This window comes from Thalassophryne amazonica, chromosome 5 (genome assembly GCF_902500255.1).
Source record: "Thalassophryne amazonica chromosome 5, fThaAma1.1, whole genome shotgun sequence".
NCBI classification, from domain to species: Eukaryota; Metazoa; Chordata; class Actinopteri; order Batrachoidiformes; family Batrachoididae; genus Thalassophryne; species Thalassophryne amazonica.
This window is the reverse complement of record NC_047107.1, coordinates 107360122-107382753: the sequence shown is the minus strand read 5'-3', so window position 1 is coordinate 107382753 and position 22632 is coordinate 107360122. Positions and strand designations below refer to the sequence as shown.

The window sequence follows — 22632 nt, the reverse complement described above, 5'->3', positions numbered from 1 at the left end:
AGCTGGAACCTAGTACAGTGATTGAAAATATCAGCCCAGCTTCAGGGCGAACACTGCCATGAACACTACTGGCCATTAGATGGCAGCCGAGACTGTAAAAACTTGCCAAGACAAAAATTCCAGATAATCCGTGTCTGCTACGTTTAAGATGTGTGGAATTTAATAAACGCAAACACAATAACAATGTCTATAAACCCAGAGAATATATTCACGAGAGTTTTAGGCACTAGAGTTTAATGCTGTTGTCCGCGTGGAGCCTGAACAGAGCATCTCAAATGCATTCTCCTGTCATGAATGTACTGAGATACCTATAATGCACCTGGACACAGCATGTCCACACTAAAACCTTAAAAATTAGTGCATTACTTTAAAACTAAAACATATATATGATATTTTCACTTTATAAAACTTCAGACGTGACGTTAATTTAAATAACTTGTCTGAAATTAGTTTGGTTAAAATTTGAAGCATAAGTTAAAATGTAGCCCTCTGGATGGACTTGGGTGATATTGCCCAAGTATCCATATGGGGTCAAAAGAAATGAGGGGGTTTTTTTGTGACCAGTTCTCCTTTGCCTGCAGAGGATAGAGCGGTTTCTTCTAGAAACACCTCTCCTCTGTTTGCAGAGGGTAGAACTACACGTCTGCTACAAAACATTTAATGGGTAGGTGCTCAACTGATTTTAATATTTATAAATGTATGTAGCTGTTCAGCTTTGTTTACCACGTTAACGGTGTAAAAATGATCGGCCCAAAACTTATCGGAAGATAATTAGTCTGATAATGGTTTTCAAAGTTATCTGAAAAGCTAATCCGATATGAAAACATTATCTTCGATAATTATCGGTTATCGGAACTGCGCCCACCACTGGTTATACCTGTATGAGGTCACGTGTGAGTAGTTCTTTGGGTACACCATATTTGGAGTTCTCAAGGTGCACAAGTCCACCTGTACAAGACACATCATCTAGTACAGGTCTTTCTAGTCACTTTTGATGTAGAAATCCTATACTAATATTTCCCACGAAGCGGGTATTTTAGCACTCAAAATTATTTACAAGATCATCCTGAGGACTCAAATCCTCAGAGCATATATATTTGTGATTTGGCAACACTTAAGCTCAATTTGCCATTCCAATAGGGAGAGTACATTCTGCAGGTCAAAGGTATGAGCTCCCAATTATGCAAATTTAGATGTTGAATAGTTTGAACATCAATGGGTCATTCGTGTGAAACCATCAGATTTCAAAATTCCCGGGTCACCGACTCGGATTCTCATGATTTTTTTTTTTTTTAACAAGTACTCACATATGTTTGATGAACACGTGCAAAATATTTCTGTTTAATTCCAAGTAGTTTTTTAGATATATATATTTTTAATCAGGGTACCCACAATCCTATTTTACATTCACGAATGCATTTTGAGCTTACAATACATACTGTCTTAGTTGTTTTAGCTACTGAACTAAGCACTATTAATATAATACTAGAGATAAGTACACTTTACTGCACCATGCAAGATTTCACTTGCTTTGAGAGAGAAACCCCCATCCTGATAAATATTTTTACTAGAGAAAGTAAATTCTGAAATATCACAATTATGTCTCAGTTTACTCTTGGGTACAGCTCTTCAAACTTTGCAACAAAATTACGTTGATAACTGAACTGTTAATTTTATGATGCCATGAAAGAAAACATAAGCTCAGTAATCTGTCTTTCAAAGTTGATCCATATTTGGGGTGCCAAATATTATAAGTACCAAATTTGAGCTTTATACTTCCATTCAGAGCTGATATATTGCTTTCTGAATATGCAAATACAGGTTCAAAATTGGTTCGCACCATGTAACGGTACCCTACTTTGCAAATTTTTTTCACTATGAAGGTATTTGAGCTAGATTTTAAAAAATGACAAAGTTGGTATATCATATACTCTCCACAAAAAAAAAAATGAAGTGGCTGAGCACTTGCCCACATGGTCAAATCATAAAGAGACTGGAGGCCTATTTTTGACATTCTACGATCATGTTCGATTTTCAAGAGTCAATAATTCAAAAACCCTTCAAGTTATGATCACAATCTTTTACACACATATAACTAGTATCCCAGATATGTGTATTCTACAATATGAAGATTACCTATTGAATCCCTTCTTTAGTACAGCTCTTTTGTATTTTTTTGCAAGAATGGTCAAACTGCCATTTTTCTGATGCTACAGAATGAAAACTTAGCTCTGTATCCCATTTTAAAATTTACTACTGTATCTGGGGTGCCCAAATGGGTATTCTAAATTTGAGCTTTATATCTGCATTTTTAGCTGAGATAATGCCTTTTAAAAATGAGAGAAAAAAAAAAAAAAAAACCTCAAAATGTGTTCTTGAGTGAAAAATAGGATTGTGGGTACCCTTATTAAAACATTATATCTAAAAAGCTACTTGGAATTAAGCAAAATTTTGCATGTGTTCATCAGACATATATAGGTACTTGCAAAAAAAAAAAATCATGGGAGCACGAGTCGGTGACCTGGGAGGCACCTGATGATTTCACATAATGACCCCAATGTATCTTTAATGAGAATACAAATCTTTTTTAATCACAATATTATTAGATATTACAGATATCTTGATATTTTTTGCTTTTTTAAAGGGTCCCAAGCTGAAGAATTTACGTTAGTCAAATACACTGAGCCCAGAATTAAAATTGTGAGGAGAAATTCAGTCAAAATGTGTAGATTTCCTTGATATGTGGATTAAAACAGAGAAGGGGAGCCCCTTATCTCTCTACATAGGAAAGAGACACACCCTAATACTTTCCCTGTGGTTAGTAGTTCACATCCCAAGGCTCTGAAGTATAGCTTCCCTATAGAGCCAGTTTATAGAAATAGGCATATTTGCCATTCTACTGAGGATTTCATTGGGAATGCTGTGGATATGAAATAACCTTTCATGGCTGGGGGCTATTCTAGAGTGTAATGAAGACTGACCTATTAAATAAAGAGCGTGACAAAGGATAAGAAATTATCAGTTTCATGTATTACTACGGAGAGTCCTTCAGCTCATGTGATTAAAAATACAATTATAAAATATTGACCTCTTATTGCAGATGCCCCTTCCCTTCAGAATAAATTTAAGGAGCCTCCTTTATTTGTGTTTAGATGGGCACCTAATCTCCCTAACAAGGTTGTAAACCCTTTGTAGGGTTTTTTTTTTTTTTTTAATGGCTAACTTATTTTCTATGTCTTTTGTATTGGGTGGTTACTGTTTTGTGTGCCAGTATGCAAGCTGCTGAAACTAATTGCCCCTGGTGGTATGAATAAAGTCATCTAAGTAAGCCTGTAAAGGCCAGTAAAAATACATATCCCTTTTGGCACCATAAAGAAATGTAATTATCCATGTGGCAGTGTGTGCCCAATAATAATACAATAATAACACAAGACAAGGGACTTTAAACATCCTATATTGTTAATTATATATTGAAGTGCCTTTCTGACAAGGTAAATGTTGGAAAAATGACACACTGTTTAAAACAAAGGATCAGTGAACATAAAAGTTCAATAAGGCGGGCTTATCACAACTAGTTTAGTAGTTTGTCATTTTACGGACCGTGCTCTCGTTGTCTCGTCCCTTCACTTTCAGGGTATTGAGAAAGTGAGATTGCCCAGAGAAGGCAACTTTGACAGGACTGTGTAAACCGTTTTAGATACACACCTTAGGCTCATTATATCCTAAAGGTTTAAATGTTGACTTTGATATGAGTGCTATGTTATAGAATGGTTTCTGGATACATCCCCTTTAGACTACTATGACGAATTGTACTACATGACTTGTTGTCTGATTCAAATTTATTAATTTATATAGCGCCAATTCATGACAAAATCGTCTCAAGGCGCTTCACAACATAAAAAACAATTAAAAATTTAAAACACAATAAAAACAACCATAAAAGAAAGACAGCAGTAAAAGAATACAAGATTAAAAACATCATAACACTAATGATAAAACAGGGAAAATAAATGAGTCTTTAAACGTGATTTAAAGGTCTCCACAGTGTCCGACTGCTGAATGTGTGCCGGCAGATCGTTCCACAGAGCTGGGGCACGATAGGAAAAAGCTCTGTGACCGGCAGACTTTTTATTCACCCTGGGAACACATAGAAGTCCTGCACCCTGAGAACGCAGGGCCTGAGCTGGTACATAGGGGCTTATCAAGTCAGCCAGATAGGGAGGTGCAAGTCCATGAACAATTTTATAAACTAAAATCAGTACTTTAAAATCCGATCTTGCAGAAACAGGAAGCCAGTGCAGGGACGCCAAGATTGGCGTAATGTGGTCAAACTTTCTGCTCCGTGTCAAAAGTCTGGCAGTCTGATGTTTGTACAACTCTTCTGCCTGGTTGATCGGGTCATGATTTTATATTTTGTGTCTTTTTATTCATTGCATTGCACATTGGGGACTATGTCGTGTTTTACTGTGGTACCTAATTTGATTATTGATGTGTCTTGCATAGGTGGAGTGGGTACATAGAGAACTACAAAAAGATTGTTTTTTTTTTTAAGACATTAAAGATCAACTTGGTGTGTAGAAAATTCTTATTTAATTCCTCAAACTGAAACGCAGTATTAACCACCTCAAAATATGGTAACACTTATAACCATTACTTTGATTATAACTGATCACAACAATCACACGACCCCGCCCCTTGTGACGTATTCTCACACGGCCACGCCCCTCATGCTTTCTTTAACCTTGAGGTGAAATGATTACGGAATTAGTTGATCGTCAAACACTGCGCACGTCACTTAAGTCCTTTAAATTAACAGAAAAGTGTTACCTTCAAATATTCCGGTTAATAAAAATATTTTGATGTCTCTTATCTCTGTGATAAGAACGCGCCAATCAGCTTCCCAAAGCAAAGTGTCACGTCTTCCAATTGCAAGTGAACCACACACAAGACAAATAATAAAACAAAAAAAAGTTAATAAAGCCCCGATAAACTTTCCTCTCTTATTTTTTCTCTCTCTAAACGACAGCTGTAGTTTAGTTATTTGATATTCTCACCATTTGGGCGCAGAGCGTCGCCGCCGTTTTCGGGCGCAGAGTCTCAGCGGATCCGCAGCACCAACTGACGAACAGGAAACAGCGAAACTCTTTTCATCTGCGCCAAACTTCACTTTGCGTGCTTTCAAACACGTCACGACGACGCTTCGTGGTTTTCTTAGAAGTTCTGCTCTTTATTTTAAATGATCCGCCGCTCTCACTTTCGCTCTTGCTGTCTGCGCTCGTCCGTCTTTGGCACTGCCACTTGTGCTGTATTCAAGGACCGTCGGAAAACCTAAATGAAAAAAGGGGTGGCCACGTGACCCATGCGTATTGAGATAAATGTGGAGTTTCCCCAGAGGATTTAATTATTTTTATTGAATGGAACTCAATTGAATTTATTTAGTACAATTCAAAGCACATGCCAAAGTATATGAATTAAAAACGTGGATATTTACATCAATATTTAGAGACAACAAGTAGGGAAGCACATTTGTCACATTTTAAACCACAAAACATCAAGATAGTATTTATGATGTATTCATATTTATGCAAATGTTTTATACCTTATGTTTTCTACAATTCTTTTTTTTTTTTTTGCTAATAAAAGCACTACCAGCTTTTTTTTTTGGTCTGAAATGGCCTATATTACACCAACATCATCACCATTAACAACAACAACATCAACAACACAGCAAACTTTGGAAATGGATAAAAAAAAAAAAAAGAAGAAGCTGCATGTAACTTCAAACAACACTTGCTCCTAATTTGCAACAAGCCCAGACATGTCCAGCAGGGGGGTCAGAAGTCGCATGCAAATTTAGCCAAACCTGCTCCTAATTTCTATCATCCAACCAGCATCCACAAGTCATCCAGCAGGTGGCAGTGTTCAGCAGATGGCAGATGGTAGATGACATAAGTGAAGCAGACTTGCTTTTTGGATTGATCTGGTGCAAAGTGAACCAATGTCTACCAGGGGTGGCCAAGTTCGGTCCTCGAGAGCTACATTCCTGACACTGTTAGTTGTCTCCCTGCTCCAACACACCTGAATCCAATGAAAGACTCATTAGCAGACTTTTAATGAGTCTTTCATTGGATTCAGGTGTGTTGGAGCAGGGAGACAGCTAACAGTGTCAGGAATGTGGCTCTCGAGGACCGAACTTGGCCACCCCTGGATCGGTTTATCATCACTGTATGCCATTTTATTTTAGTGAATTACAAATGATCATTTGTTTTCCAGTTATCATGTTAATGTGACTTACGCAGGTAAATATGTAAAAAGCATCATTTACATGCAAGCCATGCAAACTAGGCATGAAGCTGTTTTGGGCTTTGGCAGATGGGTCGCTACATTGAGTACTGCATCAACAAGGGTGTGGTCAACACCACAATTCCTTCCTGGAGTAAATCTGACACTTGACCCCAATGACCTTGACCTTCACCTGAATGATTAATCTTTGACTGATCTTGACAGAAAATTCCAGAATCCACCTATATATGTACTGTAAGATTGATCACCATTGAGCTGAAAAGCAAATGCCTTGGCCTTGACCCAGTGATCTTGACATTTGCCAAATAGACTATTTGACGGGAATTCCCGGAAGGAGTATACAATGAACCCAGTGACTGACATTTGGACAATTTTACTTCAGCTGAGAAATTCTGGAGCCCATGTAGATATGTGTGGCTAAGTTGGTTGAAAAATAAATATTTAAATTATTATTTTGATAGTTCAAGAAACACGAAAGACCATAAAACATCTACAGAAAACCTTGTTTTAGTCGTGGTATGAGAGGCTTTGACATCGACCGGCTGCCGCCATTTATGCAGGTCAGGCAGGTGACATCACTGGTTGGGGGGAGATGAGCCTTATTCTGAAATTCCCTGCTAGAGGCACCAAGAAAGAGGTTATATATGACTACTAGAGTCCGCAGTCCCAATACTGCCCACCAAACGCAAACCCTTCATGGACAGCGACATGACGTCTCCTAACCGGGAAAAATATTGACGAAAAGTTCTCGGCTGTTAATGCATTTTCAATGGGGATTCGCGACTGAACCATCTACAGTCCATAATATAATCAGAAGATTCAGAGAATCTGGAGAACTTTCTACATGTAAGCGGCAAGGCCAAAAACCAACGTTGAAGGGACTGACGTTTCGATGTGAGAGTCACATCGAAACGTCAGTCCCTTTGAACATTTTTTTTCAGCACCTTATTAAAGACTTTTTTGCACTTTCTTCTGCACCAGTTATTTCTTCTTTTTTACAAATTGGTCCTGTCTGGTTGCACCAGATTTGTTTGTGCTGTGCAGAAGCGCGGTGAACTCTTTCTTTGCATTAAATATCTTGTCTTTGTGCTGTATTCAATTGAATATAGGTTGAAGAGGATTTGCAAATCATTGTATTCTGTTTTTATTTACATTTTACACAACGTCCCAACTTCACTGGAATTGGGGTTGTAAAACCATTACAAAACATTGATATATATTATTTTTACACAATTATCCTTTATTGACTGAGTTTCATTCATGAAGTCAGGTGTGTGTGTACAAAGCCACTTACTTATGGAAGGAAATATTGTCTCCCTTGTTCCTCCATTTGTGGCTTTGCCAACATGTGCAGCTTTCCGGCATATTCCAAATGTTTCTTGATAAGACTAATAGAACTTCAGTGAGCGAGCTCAGTGAACTGCACTCGTCCCCAGCAGAGGAGACCCTAACCAGTGACACCAACCGGTAGTACCCTCCACTGACTTCAGCCATTGGTGATTTACATGTCAATTTAGCAGCAAATTTGATTCAAATAATATTATCTACACTGCGCTCAAACATTCTGCAAGTGTATGAATAACACTTCATTTTTACCAAGGAATGCACAAACAAATTCTCAAAAAGCATTACTGTTCCCCTTTAAATAAAATAAACACTTTAAGGACAGTTCCAGGGTTGAACGTCTTCCACGTGCCATCTGGGAGGAGAACTGGAATAAACACCCATGTGCATGAATTTTCATCTTGTAATGCATATTTTGTCTAAAGTCTGAGGTGGGTGTGGAACACACTTTCTGGGGTGGGATTTTATTAAGTTGAGTTACTGTATATGTCATTCTGAACTAACTCGTGGCGCCCCATCTTTTAAGTTTGTTGTCCAGTCATCCAAGCCTGTGTCCTGGAAAAGTCTCACAAGTCCGTGGTTTGGTCAGCACCCAGTTCAATCAGTCCAAGAAAGTCGGAGGTAAACTCTTCGTTGCTGGACACAAACACAATGTAAACATTTTCCTGCTCACTTTTTGTGATGTCCTCAGATCCATCAAAAAGCAGCCCCCAAAATTCAAGACTGCAACTTGGCTCGTAACTCCTCGCTGATGGTGTGCGCAATGCTCTGCACGATCCGTGTGCCGCCTTCAAGTGAAAGATACGCACCTCCAACATTTACTCCCAGCTGCTTCAGTAAAGGATTATCCTCAGTATAGGAAGACATTGGACGTGGGTGTTTAGCTTTATGGAAGGTGAGCAGAAATATATTAAACAGAGCTTGCCGTTGTTCTTCATTCAGCTCGTCTCGCCATCTGGTAAGTGGACAATTGGACATTTCTTTTCGGCTAGCCTGTTCATTAGCAGTGGCTTGCGGCACATTCGTGTGCTCCTTGCTTTTTCATTCGTGTGCTCCTTGCTTTTTTTGCATTTTATCAAATAAAGGATGATTGAAATTCTTTGAGCTTTTATAAAACGCACGTTTTGTCTGCTAGATGTGGATGTGAGCAGCAAATCTTGCACCACATTGCATTAGCTTCAAGCCACTGCACACCTTGGAGCCACTTTTCCAAGAAAAGTCTCTTCTTCAGCTCTGGCACCAGTTTGTAGGTGGTGAAAAGCCAAAGAAGCCGCTTAATGTCTGTTGATTTTGAACATATCTGACAGTAGTTGACAAGCAACATGTGAGATGAAAGAGATGATCGGTGAAGTATGCAAAGGAAATAACAGGTGTCATACCAGTTATGTGCACCTTTGTGTATAACTCAACACGATCTGCAAATGCATCTGACTGCAGATACACAACATGCACGCTCTCTCACAATGAAAGTGTAACCACAGAACTGCTTCCTGACTGCAAATTACGGTAAATTACAAGCTTCTTCTTTGTCTTTCGGCTGCTCCTGTTAAGTAAGTAAGTAAGTAAACTTTATTTATATAGCGCTTTTCACAGACAGGGGTCACAAAGCGCTTTACAAGGTAAAACAATAAAAATATACAGTAAAACACTCAGTACTAAAAGATTATTGGCCATGAAAAGCCTGTTTAAAGGGGGTCACCCATGAATTTCTATTTAATCACTAGATGGAGGACCGGGGCGATCCGCTCATTCGCTGGCTGTTGCCAGAGCGCCGACATCTTGGTTGACATTTAACAACCAGACAAATGGAAATCAGTGGGCATGATTAATTTTTCAAGAGAGTTTCACCATAAGTCTGCATTTCTGTGCTATTACATTTATTCAAACTCAGTCCCACATTTGTACAGCCAATATTTGTCAAAACAAATACAGAAGAGGATCAGACTATTTAAAAAATAGACTTGAATGAATTTGTTCTTCCCAGTCCCGATGTTGTGAAGAATTCACCTTGAGTTGTAAATTTTGTTTTACTATCCTGACCACTGAAGCCATTATCTTTATCAAAACTGAAAATAATATCAGTTTGTCAAAGAGAAACATATTTAAACACATTATGTCTGCCGCGCATCGCAACACAAGATAATAGTCTGATCCTTAATTAATGTCATTATGAAGTTAAGTTAAAGATGCGAATAAATTATTCAGGGGTGAAATTAAGAGCTTCACATGTTCTCATCATATTAAAGATATTAATATTAAAGACCGCTCTTAACCCACCTGCAGTGCTGCTTTTATGTAGCACTGCTCTGTGAAAATTTCAAATAAAATAAATAAAATGGAACAGCCACGTCGGCACTAAAGTTTTCCCCTTAAAAGTGAGTGATAACCCCGATCGTGCGTGCTTCACTCCAGCGGGAGCCGATCTGTGTGTATGAGACAGCGTGCAGAGCGCAGATGGCCCCCTTTTCACCCTCCAATCTCCTCTTCCTCAGCGGGAAGCAGATTCAACCCGTTATTTTTCTGTTTGTCTTTTTAAACTCGTTTTATGTCACAGTAAACACGGTACTTGATGCTGCAGGGGTGGACCCCCGCCTACCAGCTGTACAGGACAACATCTCTTCCCGGTACGGCGCTGCGGTCCGGCTTACTTTCACCCCTTTAAAATTATTCAATAATTTCTGGACGAAGCTGAAAGAGATCTGAAAGCACTACATTGGAATATGGAGTATATCAGAGAAATTAATCTCACTCATGTATATTCTTACATTAGTAGCAGAATATACAATGTCAAAGGTGGTTAGCGACTGTCATGTTACCCACCAAAATGACAGAAAAAACATTTCCATTCTTAGGCCCCCTGCTTTTCTCGCTTTAAATAGCACCCCTTGAGCACATATTGTAGTGTTCTGGGATTACCTTTCACTGCTATGCTGATGAATACTTAGTTATACATCCAGATAGCTGCTGGTAATCTCATTCACAAAAAATCCTTAGAAGGTTGCCTGCATCAGTGAGAAGCTGGATGTCTAGCAGCTTCTTATTTTTAAACTCTGATAAGACTGAAATGATGGTTCTTGGTCCAGTGAGACATCGGCATCAATTTGACCAGTTAACGCTCAGCCTAGGGCTCATGTGTCAGACATCACACTGACAAAGTGAGGAACCCTGGGGTAATTTTTATCCCTACGTTGTCCTTTGGCCTTCACATTAGAAATATGATGACTGCTTTCTTCTACCTGCAAATATAGTGAAGATTCGTCCCATCCTGTCTATGGCTGATGCTGAGACCCTGATTCATGCATTGTCTCTTCTAGATTGGACTACTGCAATGTTGTATTTTCTGGTTTACCGCAGTCCAGAATGAGGGCTCTACAATTGGTTCAAAATGCTGCTGCCAGACTTTTGACACAAAGCAGAACGCTTGAGCACATTACACCCATTTTGGCATCTCTTCACTGGCTTCCTGTCCCTGTGACATCAGATTTTAAGGTTCTACTACTCACCTCTAAAAATGTTCATGGACTGGCACCTTCCCTACCTAGCTGACCTAATTAAACCCTACGTACCGGCCCGGGTTTTGTGTTCTCAGGGTGCAGAAATACTTTGTGTCCCGAGGGGAATAAGAGTTCTGCAGGTCACAGAGCCTTTCTCTTATCATACCCTGTTCTGTGGAATGTTCTCCCTGCGTCAATAAACGTCAGAATCTGGAGAGACTTCAAGTCTAGACTTAAAACGCACTTATTTTCCCTTTCGTACATGTATGACTAGCATACTGGTATAGTATGTTTCTATGCTTTTTACTCTTAAATTCATTTTATTAGGGAAACAGAGCATGCCACAGCCTCAACTTATCTAAATTCTGGGTCTTTTAGTGAAGCTTAGGGCTAGTGGCCGGCGATCACCTATTAATTTCTTGTGTTCTTCTTGTTGCTTAATGCTGACAAATTACACAGTATTTCTGTCTTTCTGATGCCTGATTCAGTTTTTTTTTCTCTGTTTGAGGTGCGGCTCACATCCAGATGGGTGTGGTGTCTGTTTCTGTAACCCTCCTGTCCTGTGCACTGACAACATTTGCTCTATATTCGGTTTTGTGAATTGTGTCTGTAGCATGGCCCAGCAGAGGGTCACCCCTTTGAGGTCTGTTCTGCTTGAGGTTTCTCCCTTATATCATCAGAGGGAGTTTTTCCTTACCCTGTCGCCTGTGTGCTTGCTCTGGGGGTTGGTACGGTCAGACCTTACTTGTGTAACGCACCTTGAGGCAACTTTGCTATGATTTGGTGCTATGTAAATGAAAATAAATTGAAATTAAACAAACTGTTATTGAAGGTAACCTTCAAACAACACAGAGCTTTGAGGTCAGACATGTGGGGAGAAAAAAATGAAGCAGAACCGGCTTTGTGCAACTTTTGTGCAACACATTCAGCTGTTTGTGGTAACTTTAAATCCATCCTCAGGAAACAACAGCACCAGAAATGTCAGCAACCACAAAAGATAAACCCTGCAGCAGGATATTTAGACACAAGCACGACCCCAGAGTGAATTGTTCCTCCTTGACCTTTGCCCTTTTAGCCAGAAGAGGATATGTCCACCTCAGAGGTTGACATGGACAACCACGCTCTCCGCAACTTTGACTGCTGAACTCGTGTCCACAAAGACCGCGGAATGGTCAAAGAGCGTGAAACCCGCTTCCTTATAGATCGGTGTCTGATTAACTGGCGGCACTTAGTTTGAGTCTGTCAACTGCTCTTAACAGCAGAACAATAGTCTTCAGTTAAAGTGAGCTGGCCTCAGCTAACACAGGAATCACTACCTACTTCTTTTGCCCTCCTTGCTTCCTCCTTTCCTCACTGTTATTTGGATCAGTTTACCTTTTATTATTAAAAGGAGCCACACCTCACGCTGTGCGACTGGATGATCACTTGTAGGGTGCAGAAGAGCGTGGTGTTATTTAGGTCAGATCAGGTCGGAGAGCATTACGCCGGTGACGCATGTAGCAGCACCCGCCACACTATAGAACCACCACCTGGATGGCAAGCACCCAGACAGAGAACAGATCCAACCCCACAACTTACAAAGCAACCATCTGGTATTATACTGCAAACTGTTTTCTTTACTTTTATTTTTGATGCTCTGTGTGCTTCTTACCCTGTGTGCTTCTGTACAATGCTACTGGAACATCAATTTCCCTGAGGGAGTCATCCCAAGAGAACAATAAAGTTCATCTAATGTAATCATCTGTCTGCTGCAGCCAGCAGCATGGACATGTCCTTGGCAACACTGAGACCGTGTGCTGGATCGTACCAGAGAAACACGCTGCATGGCCCAAATGTCACTGATGTTCCCTTACACTGAACCCAGACGTTTGTTCTCCTGCAAAGATATGGTGTCATCAACATCAACCCTGGTGACTCTAAAAGGCGAAAAAACCAAGAGACATGAACCCTGTGATGGTGGATGATTGTCCAAATGTTCAGACCATGGTTTTGGACAGGTTTATATTTGACTGCAAAGCTGGGCGATACTGAAGGGGATCCGGTGAATCCAAACAACAACCAATGAAGATGAGAAGACAGTGTTTGTTTTTTGTTTGCGCTTTGAAAACCTAGTAAAAACATGCCTGTTAGAAACGTACGACATGTGTTACATTATTGAATTTAATTTATTTAGGCACACAAACTCGACAATAACAAAAACTGATACACAAGACAATTCCACAGTGACATGTGTGACCAAAAAGGGCTGGCACCTAGCAGCTGACTTACAACTAGTGCGGACCAGGGGAATCTGACTGTTTAATTAAAATAAAAACAAAAACTATATATATATATATATATATATATATATATATATATATATATATATTCTAAGGTCTGGTCTGGTTATGCATGCCCCTGTACGTTAAAAGTAAACATGTTTGCCTTTTTGAAGATCATAAACAAGATTCAACTTCTCCTAGCATTTTACAAATATGAGCTGGCTATATGAGATTGTATGTCTGGAAAAAAAATTATTTATTTATATATATATATATATATAGAAATACAGTTTGTTCATTGTAAAAAAGAAGTCAAATATTTAAAAACTAATTTAAAAACTTAAAATTTGAGAACTTCCAGAGAGTTGAATAATTTTACAAACACTATAACATGATATTTTTTATTTTAATATTTTTTAATTAATAAAACTATAAAACTGAACATCACACTGACAAACACTAAGGTGCCAGAAAAAAGTAGCAATAAAAAATATGAACTTTCAGCACACTTACTCCAAGTAGAGCTTTAATATGTCTTTTTAAAAACCAAGCTTTCGGTCCGAAGACATTCATCAGGGCATTGCACATCAAGAGAAACCAGTTTGTCTGACATAACTTACAAGTCAATCAATGTAGTCATCTAAAGAGGTTATATCCAGTGAAAGAGGTTATATCCAGTGGTGGGCACAGACAACCAAAAAAATTAACTTTGATAACAGATAATCAGATAACTGAAAAGTTATCTTTTATAAAGCTAAACCGAATAAACCACCCAAAAATGTTTCGGAAGCTACAGATAACCGATAAATTCCAGTATTGTCTCCGGTACACTTGCAACTATTAACAAGCTGATTTTTAGTTTTAACACCACAATCGCATCTGGAAGCATCAAAGGCATGACAGACACAAACAATGAGTCAGAGCTTCTGTCTTTGAGCGTCCTGCCCCTGGTGGAAGCTCCAGTTTACTCCTGTTTACTACAAGCTCCTGTTTACTGCATTTAATTGGCAAAGCTTCTGGGGAAAACCTGGTCTTGTTAGGAGAGGACGGCATCCATCCCACTATGGATGGAGCAGTTCTCATTTCTAGAAATCTGGCCAATTTTATTAAACCCTCCAAATCATGACTATCCAGGGTTGGGACCAGGAAGCAGAGTTGTAGTCTTACACACCTCTCTGCAGCTTCTCTCCCCCTGCCATCCCCTCATACCCCATCCCGTAGAGACGGTGCCTGCTCCCAGACTACCAATAACAGCAAAAATCTATTTTAAGCATAAAAATTCAAAAAGAAAAAATAATATAGCACCTTCAACTGTACCACAGACTAAAACAGTTAAATGTGGTTTATTAAATATTAGGTCTCTCTCGTCTAAGTCCCTGTTAGTAAATGATATAATAATTGATCAACATATTGATTTATTCTGCCTAACAGAAACCTGGTTACAGCAGGATGAATATGTTTAGTTTAAATGAGTCAACACCCCGAGTCACACTAACTGTCAGAATGCTCGTAGCAACGGGCCGAGGGGGAGGATTACCAGCAATCTTCCATTCCAGCTATTAATTAATCAAAAACCCAGACAGAGCTTTAATTCATTTGAAAGCTTGACCCTTAGTCTTGTCCATCCAAATTGGAAGTCCCAAAACCAGTTTTATTTGTTATTATCTATCGTCCACCTGGTCGTTACTGTGAGTTTCTTTGTGAATTTTCAGACCTTTTGTCTGACTTAGTGCTTAGCTCAGATAAGATAATTATAGTGGGCGATTTTAACATCCACATAGATGCTGAGAATGACAGCCTCAACACTGCATTTAATCTATTATTAGACTCAATTGGCTTCACTCAAAATGTAAATGAGTCCACTCACCACTTTAATCATACTTTAGATCTTGTTCTGACTTATGGTATGGAAATTGAAGACTTAACAGTATTCCCTGAAAACCCCCTTCTGTCTGATCATTTCTTAATAACATTTACTTTAATGGACTACCCAGCAGTGGGGAATAAGATTCATTACAGTAGAAGTCTTTCGGAAAGCGCTGTAACTAGGTTTAAGGATATGATTCCTTCTTTGTTATGTTCTCCAATGCCATATACCAACACAGTGCAGAGTAGCTACCTAAACTCTGTGAGTGAGATAGATTATCTCGTCAATAGTTTTACATCCTCATTGAGCACAACTTTGGATGCTGTAGCTCCTCTGAAAAAGAGAACCTTAAATCAGAAGTGCCTGACTCCGTGGTATAACTCACAAACTCGCAGCTTAAAGCAGAAAACCCGTAAGTTGGAGAGGAAATGACGTCCAAATAATTTAGAAGATCTTCACTTAGCCTGGAAAAAGAGTCTGTTACTCTATAAAAAAGCCCTCCGTAAAGCTAGGACATCTTACTACTCATCACTAATTGAAGAAAATAAGAACAACCCCAGGTTTCTTTTCAGCACTGTAGCCAGGCTGACAAAGAGTCAGAGCTCTATTTAGCCAAGTATTCCTTTAACTTTAACTAGTAATGACTTCATGACTTTCTTTGCTAATAAAATTTAACTATTAAAGAAAATTACTCATAACCATCCCAAAGACATATCTGTTATCTTTGGCTGCTTTCAGTAATGCTGGTATTTGGTTAGACTCTTTCTCTCCGATTGTTCTGTCTGAGTTATTTTCATTAGTTACTTCCTCCAAACCATCAACATGTCTATTAGACCCCATTCCTACCAGACTGCTCAAGGAAGCCCTACCATTAATTAATGCTTCGATCTTAATATGATCAATCTATCTTAATTAGTTGGCTATGTACCACAGGCTTTTAAGGTGGCAGTAATTAAACCATTACTTAAAAAGCCATCACTTGACCCAGCTATCTTAGCTAATTATAGGCCAATCTCCAACCTTCCTTTCTCTCAAAAATTCTTGAAATAGTTGTACAATAGCTAACTGATCATCTGCAGAGGAATGGTCTATTTGAAGAGTTTCAGTCAGGTTTTAGAATTCATCATAGTACAGAAACAGGATTAGTGAAGGTTACAATGATCTTCTTATGGCCTCAGACAGTGGACTCATCTCTGTTCTTGTCCTGTTAGACCTCAGTGCTGCTTTTGATACTGTTGACCATAAAATTTTATTACAGAGATTAGAGCATGCCATAGGTATTAAAGGCACTGCGCTGCGGTGGTTTGAATCATATTTATCTAATAGATTACAATTTGTTCATGTAAATGGGAGTCTTCTTCACAGACTAAGGTTAATTATGGAGTTCCACAAGGTTCTGTGCTAGGGCCAATTTTATTCACTTTATACATGTTTCCCTTAGGCAGTATTATTAGAAAGCATTGCTTAAGTTTTCATTGTTACGCAGATGATACCCAGCTTTATCTATCCATGAAGCCAGAGGACACACACCAATTAGTTAAACTGCGGGAATGTCTTTCAGACATAAAGACATAGATGACCTCTAATTTCCTGCTTTTAAACTCAGATAAAACTGAAGTTATTGTACTTGGCCCCACAAATCTTAGAAACATGGTGTCTAACCAGATCCTTACTCTGGATGGCATTACCCTGACCTCTAGTAATACTGTGAGAAATCTTGGAGTCATTTTTGATCAGGATATGTCATTCAAAGCGCATATTAAACAAATATGTAGGACTGCTTTTTTGCATTTACGCAATATCTCTAAAATTAGAAAGGTCTTGTCTCAGAGTGATGCTGAAAAACTAATTCATGCATTTATTTCCTCTAGGCTGGACTATTGTAATTCATTATTATCAGGTTGTCCTAAAAGTTCCCTGAAAAGCCTTCAGTTAATTCAAAATGCTGCAGCTAGAGTACTGACGGGGACTAGAAGGAGAGAGCATATTTCACCCATATTGGCCTCTCTTCATTGGCTTCCTGTTAATTCTAGAAGAGAATTTTAAATTCTTCTTCTTACTTATAAGGTTTTGAGTAATCAGGTCCCATCTTATCTTAGGGACCTCATAGTACCATATCACCCCAATAGAGCGCTTCGCTCTCAGACTGCAGGCTTACTTGTAGTTCCTAGGGTTTTTAAGAGTAGAATGGGAGGCAGAGCCTTCAGCTTTCAGGCTCCTCTCCTGTGGAACCAGCTCCCAATTCGGATCAGGGAGACAGACACCCTCTCTACTTTTAAGATTAGGCTTAAAACTTTCCTTTTTGCTAAAGCATATAGTTAGGGCTGGATCAGGTGACCCTGAACCATCCCTTAGTTATGCTGCTATAGACTTAGACTGCTGGGGGTTTCCCATGATGCACTGAGTGTTTCTTTCTCTTTTTGCTCTGTATGCACCACTCTGCATTTAATCATTAGTGATTGATCTCTGCTCCCCTCCACAGCATGTCTTTTCCTGATTCTCTCCCTCAGCCCCAACCAGTCCCAGCAGAAGACTGCCCCTCCCTGAGCCTGGTTCTGCTGGAGGTTTCTTCCTGTAAAAAGGGAGTTTTTCCTTCCCACTGTCGCCAAGTGCTTGCTCAGAGGGGGTCGTTTTGACCGTTGGGGTTTTTCTGTAATTATTGTATGGCTTTTGCCTTACAATATAAAGCGCCTTGGGGCAACTGTTTGTTGTGATTTGGCGCTATATAAATAAAATTGATTTGATTTAAAAAAAAAAAAAAGCCAAGTTGTAATTAGATAACCGTCTGATATAACCGGTGTCAAAATAAATAGAACACTGCCATGATCTACTGGAGCCAGACGTTCAGTACTTCAGCTGGGTTACACTGTGTGAGTTTTGGCCCTTTATCAGCGGATTTTTTTTTACGCGTGCGTGAATTTTTTGGATTGCGCCGAGTTTCAGCTTAATCGCACGTCCTGCATCATTTAGTATACATAAGCTGCGGTTAACATCTCACGACCACCTCCTGATCAGTGATCATATAGTCAGATGAAAATCGAACCTGTTTGATATTCTAGTCGGCTGTCGTGAGGGTATCCCGCTGCTGAAGCGCTACAAGCAGCCAACCTCTCGCATTGTGCATGTGCAAACACCGCAGAGAGCATAACAGTGATCATCTCATTGGGAGAGCAGCTTTTGTTTCTTTTTCCCCCTTATTCTTCATCTCATGTAAATCTTGTAATGATTTTTTTTTAAACTCTGATGTCTCCAATTGAGAGTTTTTGTAAAAATAAGAAATGTAAATTAAGTTTGAAAAAAGCTTCTGTTTGTCGCAGGGCCACAAATAGACAAACAAACACAGACACACCCACACACACACCTATGGACAATTTTTTATTTTTTTTTTTAAAGTTTCCAATTCACCTAACCCACATGTCTTTGGATGTGGGAGGAAACCGGAGCACCCGGAGGAAACCCACGCAAACACGGGAAGAACATGCAAACTCCACACAGAAAGGCCACGGGATTTGAACCCACGACCTTCTCATCCTTCCTGTCCTGGGTGTACCCCGCCTCGCGCTCTATGACTGCTGGGATAGGCTCCAGCCCCCCGTGACCCTTAACTGGACTAAGCGGTAGAAGATGAAAGAAAAGCTTCTGTTTACATTTTGCTTCTGGAAACATGAGTCCAACGTGTGGTTTTTGAACATACAATGTGTGAGAACATAATTCGGGTGCTCTGAACTTTTACACTGTGCGGTTCTGTCGTACAGTTTGAGCTGGAACCTAGTACAGTGATTGAAAATATCAGCCCAGCTTCAGGGCGAACACTGCCATGAACACTACTGGCCATTAGATGGCAGCCGAGACTGTAAAAACTTGCCAAGACAAAATTCCAGATAATCCGTGTCTGCTACGTTTAAGATGTGTGGAATTTAATAAACGCAAACACAATAACAATGTCTATAAACCCAGAGAATATATTCACGAGAGTTTTAGGCACTAGAGTTTAATGCTGTTGTCCGCGTGGAGCCTGAACAGAGCATCTCAAATGCATTTCTCCTGTCATGAATGTACTGAGATACCTATAATGCACCTGGACACAGCATGTCCACACTAAAACCTTAAAAATTAGTGCATTACTTTAAAACTAAAACATATATATGATATTTTCACTTTATAAAACTTCAGACGTGACGTTAATTTAAATAACTTGTCTGAAATTAGTTTGGTTAAAATTTGAAGCATAAGTTAAAAATGTACGCCTCTGGATGACTTGGGTGATATTGCCCAAGTATCCATATGGGGTCAAAAGAAATGAGGGGGTTTTTTTGTGACCAGTTCTCCTTTGCCTGCAGAGGATAGAGCGGTTTCTTCTAGAAACACCTCTCCTCTGTTTGCAGAGGGTAGAACTACACGTCTGCTACAAAACATTTAATGGGTAGGTGCTCAACTGATTTTAATATTTATAAATGTATGTAGCTGTTCAGCTTTGTTTACCACGTTAACGGTGTAAAAATGATCGGCCCAAAACTTATCGGAAGATAATTAGTCTGATAATGGTTTTCAAAGTTATCTGAAAAGCTAATCCGATAATGAAAACATTATCTTCGATAATTATCGGTTATCGGAACTGCGCCCACCACTGGTTATACCTGTATGAGGTCACGTGTGAGTAGTTCTTTGGGTACACCATATTTGGAGTTCTCAAGGTGCACAAGTCCACCTGTACAAGACACATCATCTAGTACAGGTCTTTCTAGTCACTTTTGATGTAGAAATCCTATATACTAATATTTCCCACGAAGCGGGTATTTTAGCACTCAAATATTATTTACAAGATCATCCTGAGGACTCAAATCCTCAGAGCATATATATTTGTGATTTGGCAACACTTAAGCTCAATTTGTTTCCATTCCAATAGGGAGAGTACATTCTGCAGGTCAAAGGTATGAGCTCCCAATTATGCAAATTTAGATGTTGAATAGTTTGAACATCAATGGGTCATTCCGTGTGAAACCATCAGATTTCAAAATCTTCCCGGGTCACCGACTCGGATTCTCATGATTTTTTTTTTTTTTTAACAAGTACTCACATATGTTTGATGAACACGTGCAAAATATTTCTGTTTAATTCCAAGTAGTTTTTTAGATATATATATTTTTAATCAGGGTACCCACAATCCTATTTTACATTCACGAATGCATTTTGAGCTTACAATACATACTGTCTTAGTTGTTTTAGCTACTGAACTAAGCACTATTAATATAATACTAGACTAAGTATACACTTTACTGCACCATGCAAGATTTCACTTGCTTTGAGAGAGAAACCCCCATCCTGATAAATATATTTTACTTAGAGAAAGTAAATTCTGAAATATCACAATTATGTCTCAGTTTACTCTTGGAGTACAGCTCTTCAAAACTTTGCAACAAAATTACGTTGATAACTGAACTGTTAATTTTATGATGCCATGAAAGAAAACATAAGCTCAGTAATCTGTCTTTCAAAGTTGATCCATTATTTTGGGGTGCCAAATATTATAAGTACCAAATTTGAGCTTTATACTTCCATTCAGAGCTGATATATTGCTTTCTGAATATGCAAATACAGGTTCAAAATTGGTTCGCACCATGTAACGGTACCCTACTTTGCAAATTTTTTTCACTATGAAGGTATTTGAGCTAGATTTTAAAAAATGACAAAGTTGGTATATCAATATACTCTCCACAAAAAAAAAAATGAAGTGGCTGAGCACTTGCCCACATGGTCAAATCATAAAGAGACTGGAGGCCTATTTTTGACATTCTACGATCATGTTCGATTTTCAAGAGTCAATAATTCAAAAACCCTTCAAGTTATGATCACAATCTTTTACACACATATAACTAGTATCCCAGATATGTGTATTCTACAATATGAAGATTACCTATTGAATCCCTTCTTTAGTACAGCTCTTTTGTAATTTTTTTGCAAGAATGGTCAAACTGCCATTTTTCTGATGCTACAGAATGAAAACTTAGCTCTGTATCCCATTTTTAAAATTTACTACTGTATCTGGGGTGCCCAAATAGGGTGTATTCTAAATTTGAGCTTTATATCTGCATTTTTAGCTGAGATAATGCCTTTTAAAAATGAGAGAAAAAAAAAAAAAAAAAACCTCAAAATGTGTTCTTGAGTGAAAAATAGGATTGTGGGTACCCTTATTAAAACATTATATCTAAAAAGCTACTTGGAATTAAGCAGAAATATTTTGCATGTGTTCATCAGACATATATAGGTACTTGCAAAAAAAAAAAAATCATGGGAGCACGAGTCGGTGACCTGGGAGGCACCTGATGATTTCACACGTAATGACCCCAATGTATCTTTAATGAGAATACAAATCTTTTTTAATCACAATATTATTAGATATTACAGATATCTTGATATTTTTTGCTTTTTTAAAGGGTCCCAAGCTGAAGAATTTACGTTAGTCAAATACACTGAGCCCAGAATTAAAATTGTGAGGAGAAATTCAGTCAAAATGTGTAGATTTCCTTGATATGTGGATTAAAACAGAGAAGGGGAGCCCCTTATCTCTCTACATAGGAAAGAGACACACCCTAATACTTTCCCTGTGGTTAGTAGTTCACATCCCAAGGCTCTGAAGTATAGCTTCCCTATAGAGCCAGTTTTATAGAAATAGGCATATTTGCCATTCTACTGAGGATTTCATTGGGAATGCTGTGGATATGAAATAACCTTTCATGGCTGGGGGCTATTCTAGAGTGTAATGAAGACTGACCTATTAAATAAAGAGCGTGACAAAGGATAAGAAATTATCAGTTTCATGTATTACTACGGAGAGTCCTTCAGCTCATGTGATTAAAAATACAATTATAAAATATTGACCTCTTATTGCACATGCCCCTTCCCTTCAGAATAAATTTAAGGAGCCTCCTTTATTTGTGTTTAGATGGGCACCTAATCTCCCTAACAAGGTTGTAAACCCTTTGTAGGGTTTTTTTTGTTTTTTTTAATGGCTAACTTATTTTCTATGTCTCTTTTGTATTGGGTGGTTACTGTGTTTTGTGTGCCAGTATGCAAGCTGCTGAAACTAATTGCCCCTGGTGGTATGAATAAAGTCATCTAAGTAAGCCTGTAAAGGCCAGTAAAAATACATATCCCTTTTGGCACCATAAAGAAATGTAATTATCCATGTGGCAGTTGTGCCCAATAATAATACAATAATACACACAAGACAAGGGACTTTAAACATCCTATATATTGTTAATTATATATTGAAGTGCCTTTCTGACAAGGTAAATGTTGGAAAAATGACACACTGTTTAAAACAAAGGATCAGTGAACATAAAAGTTCAATAAGGCGGGCTTA

The 22632-nt window shown here is 38.7% G+C and overlaps 1 protein-coding gene across 1 annotated transcript in view; it reads right to left on the bottom strand.

Moving 5' to 3' along the window:
* Window positions 1-5241, bottom strand: part of vamp5 (vesicle-associated membrane protein 5) — a 28315-nt gene extending 23074 nt beyond the window's left edge. Inside the window, exon 1 of the mRNA XM_034171058.1 lies at window positions 5055-5241. Coding sequence (XP_034026949.1) covers window positions 5055-5057 — 3 coding nt within the window. The 5' untranslated portion in view covers window positions 5058-5241. The remainder of the gene's footprint in view (window positions 1-5054) is intronic.
* Window positions 5242-22632: the final 17391 nt, after the last annotated feature.